At 37.5% G+C, this 8087-nt stretch overlaps 1 protein-coding gene across 5 annotated transcripts; it reads right to left on the bottom strand.

The window, feature by feature from the left end:
• Nucleotides 1-290: 290 nt before the first annotated feature.
• LOC132609302 (uncharacterized) lies at nt 291-7605 on the bottom strand. 5 transcript variants are annotated; one of them, XR_009570790.1, is made up of 6 exons: nt 7215-7605; nt 6873-6978; nt 4434-5341; nt 3268-3546; nt 3068-3187; nt 291-1135 (listed from the first exon to the last, which is right to left on the bottom strand). XR_009570790.1 is itself a non-coding variant. In XM_060323213.1 (5 exons), exons 3-5 carry the CDS (start codon nt 3280-3282, stop codon nt 833-835), a joined length of 438 nt encoding a protein of 145 aa, XP_060179196.1. In that variant the 5' UTR covers nt 3283-3546; nt 6873-6978; nt 7215-7588; the 3' UTR covers nt 291-832. The 5 variants fall into 5 exon arrangements, 3 of the variants coding, with proteins under 3 accessions (XP_060179196.1, XP_060179194.1, XP_060179195.1); XR_009570791.1 differs by lacking the exons at nt 6873-6978; nt 7215-7605 and adding an exon at nt 5451-6866; XM_060323213.1 differs by lacking the exon at nt 4434-5341 and having other exon boundaries at nt 7215-7588.
• Between the last annotated feature and the right edge of the window lie 482 nt (nt 7606-8087).

Here is an 8087-nt window from a genome sequence, read left to right as displayed (position 1 = left end):
TAAATTTATGAATAATGACAATCATGAACCGACTTCATGTAGTCGGGTTCTTTAAAATCTGGATATTGATATGAACACAACCGACCTCATGTAGTCGGTTTCTTTAAAATGTGCAAAATGATATGAACACAACCGACTACATGAGGTCGGTTTCTTTAAAATCTGGAAAATGAAATTAAAATAACCGACCTTATGAGGTCAGTTTTCTGCAAAAAAAAAAAAAAAAAATTGGCAGCATTCTGCTACTTTTGCCACTGCCCACCTGCCAACAATGCAAACCAGTTCTGTATTTAGCTAAAACCAGCTCAAATAGCTGCCAACAAGCACATATAATAATATGCTACAACCCGCACTACATCAAATTCAACTCGAAACTACTTCAAAGTTGAATCAAAATGTAATTCAACATTCACAAAAAACATTAAACTACTTCAACCTTTACAAACATTCACAAAACATTATACTTATACTAGTCTACACTAAGTTAGTCTACAACATCAAACTAAACATCCACCAAACATTTTCACATTTTTACAAATCCACCAAAAAATTTATAAGTGCGTAAGATACATAAAATTCAACCATGTCGTTCTATGTTTGACACGTGCTCCCCATCATCATCACCACTACTTGGCTCATCTACAAGTCCCAGTTCTTGACCAACCTCTCGATGTCGTGCCCTAGATTGAGAATGGGGAAATCGACGCTTGGAGCTACGAGCGTCATCAGAACAAGGGGGAATTCCCCTCGAAGAAAGTAATAAGTCTAATTGAGCTTTCTTACCCGCAAATTGCTCGTCCCTCCGTCTCTCCCTATCCTCTGCAGCCTGTAGCTACTCGTCCCTCCGCCTATCCCTAGCCTTCAAGGCCTGTAACTGCATAGATAGCTCAAGAATCTTCTGCTTCATGGCCATAACACTCGCTCTATCCGATGACCCGGCATCATTAAAAGAACCTATGCCTTGCAGGGGCGACTGGAATTTACGAAATGCTCTATTTTCCATTCCATAACTTGTGCCAAACCTAGTGGGGCCACCAACAGTCGCAATCCATAATAAATTCAACTGTTCATCTGTAGGCTCTGTGCCAGGTGGCAGACTACGGCATAACTCAGCCCGTGATTGTTGAAATTGAATCTGAAATTGAACACGGAAAATCAATTGTTTAAATGGTAAAACCAATATAACACTATTTTATCAAAGCATATCTAAGTACAATTTCGAACTTGCACCCTATTCTCAAAATCTGAAAATGGAGTCGAAAGCAAAACTACAATGCAACTACAGTACTGCTAAAGAATCAAATAGAGCACACAAATCAAACAGTGCACACAAAGGTTCCGTTGATTGTATTCATATCATGGCAACAAACTAAATGCAGTTTTTTCTACTGACATAATTTCCCTTTTTGCAGGTTTTGAAACTGATGTTCTAAGAGAAAATAAAGTCACTAGTACTACCTTTGTTGATGTTTATATCACTGATCCTATACTCATGCTACTGAGGGGTTGACAATAAATGGAGAATGGTTTGTGCCTTGTAGAAGATGGGGTAGAAATCAAATCTGAACTCAGCAGGAATGGTAGCAGAGCATATCTTTTGAGAAGAAGTTTGATGCTGCAAATTACTGCTTGTCAAATAGGCTGCTATTTATAGTAGTTGAAAAATAGCAATGCAATGTAGTCATTCATCATTTTGTTGCTACAGCAGTTGGTATGGAAATCAGGACTGCAGGATATATCAAGGGTAATATTGGAAACTTTATGGATACCTGGTTTAATATTGCAGGACTTACAACTGCTGCAGATAGCAGCAACTCACTTGTACTGTTGCTGGTTTTTCTCAGACATGCATCAGACCAATTTTGCTGGTTTTCACTAAGTACTGTGCAAAGTCACAAGGAAAGATGCAGAGCAAAAGTTCTGGTTTTGCTGGTTTTTTGAGAATTGCTACTGGAAGTACTAATAGATAGAAAGTGCAGTGACTCTAGTATGGATAGAAATTTAGTGGCAGCAGCAGGTTACACTTCAGGAATTTATTAGTGGACGTTGCTTAAAGAAAATGCAAGTTAGCTAAAGCAATGTGCCTATAAATTCGTTCTGATCCGTTTGGTGTTGATATGTGTAGCAACTCGAACAAAGAAAAAGACCTCTTTCAAAAGTTACAAAAAGAAGAACTAGCAATTGAACTAGCAATTAATATCATATTGTATAACAGAATGTTTTTTATCATATTGTAAACTATATCAGCCTTGAGTCCTACAGAACATCAGAATAGCGCTGAGGAAACTCAACCAATGAGTTATAACACATAAATAGCAAAGGGGGTAGATTTCTAACTGAATGTTGCTCATAAATCACCAAAAGATATAGTTTTATGGGAATAAATTGAGACACCAAATACTACTCAATGCGCCTTTCCCCACATAGATTTGACTCGTCCATCTATGGAAACTTGGCAAGCAATACTTTTAAAATTCCCTTAATAGTTTGAGTTTGAAGTTATCATGCAAGTATCTCCTTCAGCTTCGTCTTCTATTTCCAAAAGGCTATACTCTTACCTGCTTTCCATTTATTTATTTTTTGAATTAGAAGTATTGCCTGCTTTCTATTTAATTATTTTTTTGAACTGGAAGTCTTGCCTGCTTTCTATTTACTCCATCATAACATTAACTCTCTTCTCTAAAATGCCAAAATACCATTTCCTATCATAACAATACTCTACACAAGTGGTCGCAATAACAGTAGTAGCAGCAGCAGAAATAGTACAGTAGTAAATTGTTCTAGCTTCCGCCCAAAGTTGCACAGCTTCTAGTCTCCAAGATCTTTGAAAAGTTTGTGAGCTGAACACTTCACAACGCTTCACTCGAATTTTTTGATGATAACAAGTCAAAATACATACAAGGTCTTGAACAAGGTCACTAATTTGGTATAGCAGAAATCATGTTGTTTTTCTTTTTTCTTTTGGCTTTTAGCTAATTTGGTAGAACTCACCTTGGATATCTTGAACAAGGTCACTAATACAAGCAGAACCAACACATAGTAGAAAAAGAAATTCAATTAAACTTACGTAGGACTGCTTAGCCCGTTCCTCAACCCATTTGTCTGGTTCTTGACTGTTTTTCTTCTTCTTCACGTGAGTGATTCTAAATGCCTCATCTTGAGGCAATATCCTCTTTTCTTTGAGTTCCTGCAAAAAGAATAATTGAGTAATTAATAAATAAAATGAAATAAATTGATTATCCTACAATAGGACTAAAGGAAAAATACCAGCTCCTTCCTCATGGCCGCTTGGCTCTTAGCCCCACTAGTGTGTAGGGAGCCACCCTTCGTAGAATTTCTGGCCTTCTTCCCTGTTTCACTTTGTTTCTTAAATTCATCAGATGCCCAGTACTACAATAGCTTGTTATAGGCCTCCGGCCGGATCCAATCAGGCTTCGCTTGGTCTTCACGAACCCTTCCTAATGCACCCTTTAGCAGCTGCCCTACTTTTTTCTCGAAGTTTTGGGCGACATGAGCTTTATGTTCCGGGAGCCAGAAACACTTTCTCTGCAATGAATAGTAATTAGTTTATTAATAATGAATCAATCAATATTATAGTAAACTAGTAAATCTACCCGCGCTTCGCGCGATCATAAAAGAAATAACAATATGGCTAAATCATTGTGTTTTATAAAAGAAATAACAATATGGCTAAATCATTGTGTTTTATAAAAGAAAATGTTATGATCGCAAATGTGAAGAGTTGTTTGAAACTGCAAATTGTGTCGTTTGTTCATTGTGTAAAGACCGAATCTTGAAACAAGTTCCACATTCTACAAAGGTTGTGGCATTGCAAGAACAGCAGCATAGTCAATTCGCCAATTTTTCTTAGGACTTTCAACAAGAGGAATTACAATCAAGAAGCGCTGAAATTACAAAGCCGAAGAAGTTCTTGATCTCCGTTGCATATCAAGTGGTGGAGAAACTGTGGTTCACAAAGAATCACTTAAGGTTTTTCCTTCATAGAGGGAGCTATCGTGAATGATAAATTTGTCGATTGTTGTCTTTAAAGGTATAAATCTCCTTTCTAATTAGCTTAGTTGATAACAAGCTTTAATTATCTATACTTGCTTATTTTCCATTCCTTGAATCTACATCAACTTGTTTTGGTTTGAGGCTCAGTTGATTAATTATTGAAGAGTAGCAATTTAGTAAACACGAAGTGTAGACATGCTATTTTGCTTGAATCGAAACATTAAAATACACTAAGCATAACGTTGAGATGAACCCTAAAGTCTTTTGTCAGCTAGCACCTCACTAAAATAACTTGACTCGCCTATATTTCGTTCATGAATCATAAAAACCTTCAGCGATCAAAGAATATCTAGCAACAGTAAACTCAAAAGGAAAACACCCTTACCCATTATTTGAATAAAAATAATAAATTCATATACCTTAAAGGTTAAACAGATCTGTCTCTTCTGGTCTGGTTCCATCTTGCCCCAAGTTGGCGAGTCCGTGAAACAACCCTGTACAACCTCTTTAACCTTGGTATAAGAGGTAAGCAAAGCATCGCCTTAAAAGCAACTCTCTTCCCGCTACGAGCTCGCTTAAAACGAGCTTTTCCACAAAACTTACAAGATTCTAGACCGACGTCATCCTTATAGTATAACATGCATCCATTTTTACAACAATCAATTCTGTAGGACGAGAGTCCTAACTTTGACACCAATCTCTTTGTCTTGTAGTAGTTAACAGGTATCTGTAGATTCGGGTAAACTAATTCACGTATAAGGCTAATCACAGCATCCATTGCCCTTTGAGGAACATTCCAATCTGCTTTAATACTTATTAATCTAACAGCAATAGACAACTGAGAGTGGGGACTCCCGCCACACAATGGCCGACTAGCATCTTTCAACTATTCAAAAAAACGACTAGCTTCCTCATTAGGATCTTGTTCAACATTGTTACCGGATTCAAAATCGGAATGCATCCCATAAGCATCCTGAATCATGTCGTGCATTCTATAATTTTGGACATCAGGTTCCGCTGCCCTACTACTTTCACCAACAACAAAGTTTTGAAATCCTCCCAGACTAGTGTTCGTTTCTCCATGACTAGTCCATATTGTATAATTTAATTGAAAGTCGTGAGTATAGAGATGAAGCCTAACAATCTCTGGTGTCTCATAATTCCAACATGCACATTTCTCACAAGGACACCTAACCAAGCCTTCGATTATAAAAGGTTCAAGTGTCATTGCATATTCAACAAAGGCAACGACACCGTCCATAAATTCGTGCCTCATCCCCCCTCTACCGTCATTTGTTCTAGTATACATCCAACTACGAGATTCCATCTACATAAATTACACAAGATTTGAAATTGTTAATACACAAATTCAATGTTTAATTTAAACATTAAAATATATCGCACAGAATGGAATTTGTAGAAGTGGTGTGACATACTTGTTGTTTTGGGTTGCTGCTAAATGCTTTAAATCCTATTGGAAGAGAACATGGTGGTAATTTTTACTAACTCAGTTTTCTGTTTTGCAGGTCTTTGCTATGCAAGGGAACACATAAACACCAAATGGGGTGAAAGCTGGAGAGATGCTTGTATCACTAATCTTAGTGTCAGTCAAGTCACAGATCGAAGTAGGTGAGTGCTGCATCAAAGATAAATAACGAGAGAACTAAACCACAAACAATGGGTGGAATCATTCAAACCAAGAAGGAGTCATTTTTATATTCAAACCAAGAAGGAAAATAATTAGTTTATTCTCTAACCTGCAAACTTAGATAAATAAGTGAAGATGTGGAGGGTGATATAGTACATTTTTATATTTAAAACATTTATTTTAACTTCAAAAAATAACCAAACTTACCACAATATCCTTATTTTAAGTTCTGTGGATGCTACCCTAAGCCTGCTTCTAAAAACAATAAATTATCGGACAAATGAAAGCTTAAAATCTACTTCACCCAACCATCTCTGCTAGCATACATCAACAAAGCACTAAAACCAAGAGTTCAAAGTGGAGCAAAATTGAGTGAGTTGAAACGAGTAATTTACCATTTGATAAATAAACATGATGTGCCATATATTGGAAAGTGAACAAAGAGCATATTAAGCAACAACAACAACAACCCAGTGGAATCCCACAACGTGGGGTCTGGGAAGGGTAGAGTGTACGCAGACCTTACTCCTACCAAGGTAGGACGGTTGTTTCCGAAAGGCCCTCGACTCAATAAACAAAAGCATAAAAAGAGGTCAGATAAGGCTAAGAGATTCAAAGCGATATGGAAATGAAATAACGCAAGCGACACAGATAGCATAGAATAATCAAAGCACAGGAAATAACAGATAATAGCATACATCAGAGCACAAGAAATTATACTACGATAATGCGACTACTAATAAGACAGGATAATGAGACTATCTACTAGCCTTCTACCCTAATCTGGGTCTTCCAAACCCTCCTATCTAAGGTCATGTCCTCGGTAAGCCGTAACTGCGCCATGTCGTGTCTAATTACCTCTCCCCAATACTTCTTCGGCCTACCCCTACCTCGTCTGAAACCATCCATGGCCAACCTCTCACACCTCTGCACTGAGGCATCTGTGTCTCTCCTCTTCACATGCCCAAACCATCTCAATCTCGCTTCTCGCATCTTGTCTTCCACCGAGGCCACTCCCACCTTGTCCCGAATATCCTCATTCCTAATCCTGTCACTCCTGGTGTGGCCACACATCCATCTCAACATTCTCATCTCGGCAACTTTCATCTTTTGGACGTAAGAGATCTTAACCGGCCAACACTCCGCCCCATACAACATAGTCGGTCTAACCACCAATGAGAAATAAAAAAGAGCAGTACGAAGTACTAACCTTAACTGTTCAATAGAGTAGTACGACACTATCCAAACAAGCTAAGTTCGCACATTAAACGTGGCTAAATCTACCAATGCTAATTTGCAGCCACCAGGCGTAGTATCTGAGAATGGAAAGTAAATCGAATGGTCCATCAAATTATTACCCCTTCACAGAAATTAACAAATTTACCAACTTTCCATTTTAATCAATCAAAATCTTCATAACAGAATTAAAACCTAATGTTAATGGAATGGGGGGCTGTCATTAATAGACCTTAACCTTCAGAACAGAGTTAAAACCTAACCCTAGAACTAAAACCTAATCCTAAAAGAAAAGGAAGTTGTCAAGAATAAATACCTTAAATGGCTAGGAACTGAATAACAATCTCATAGAAATTTCACATTAATCTACTTGAGGAATCAAGAATGGAAAGTCGATCCCGAAATCAGCAAATTGACTCAACAAAGTAGTGGAACTGAATCCCTAAAAACGGAGATGGAGAGGAAAAAAATAATTGGTACTATATGGTAATGAAATAAGGAGGGCATGTATGGATGTTTGTATATTTAGGAGAAGAAAAACGACATATGTTTAAAAATTCTGTGACAAATCACAAAAATTGTTGGAAAACCGACCAAAAAGGAAAAAAACAGTGGGCAATGAGCGATGGGCGATGGGCGGCGATGGCTGAAATCGAGGCAATGAAAAGAGGGGGAAATGAAAAATGGGGAAAAGTGGTGTTAGCTATGTGATATTAATTTGATTTAGCGACCTCGTGAGGTCGGTTACCGTAATTTAATTATTTTTATTAAAATGTTCCGACCTCGTGTGGTCGGTAATTGAAAAATTGTTTTTAGATTTTTTTTTAATTATGAATTCCGACCACATGAGGTTGCCCAATTAAATATATATTTAATTTTTTAAAAATATTTACCGACCTCGTGTAGTCGGTATTGTTTTGCATGGCAACTTTGCGACCTATTGAGGTTAGTCATGTGTTTTGTGGAATTTATTATTAAATTACCGACTTTAGGAAGTCGGTCTTTTAAAGAAAAAAATTATAAAATTAAAAGCATGCTTATACCGACCTCATGAGGTCGCTTTTTTTTTCCGACCGCACTGAGGTCGGTTTTAGTAAGTCGTTTTTCAACAGTTTTTTAGTAGTGATAAAGATTAATGGTGGTGGTCATGGTGGCACTGATTGGGGAAGGAGCAGAGGTGCTAGTGATG

The sequence above is a fragment of the Lycium barbarum genome, chromosome 9 (assembly GCF_019175385.1).
Source record: "Lycium barbarum isolate Lr01 chromosome 9, ASM1917538v2, whole genome shotgun sequence".
Taxonomy (NCBI): domain Eukaryota; kingdom Viridiplantae; phylum Streptophyta; class Magnoliopsida; order Solanales; family Solanaceae; genus Lycium; species Lycium barbarum.
This window is presented reverse-complemented; position numbering and strand designations above follow the sequence as displayed.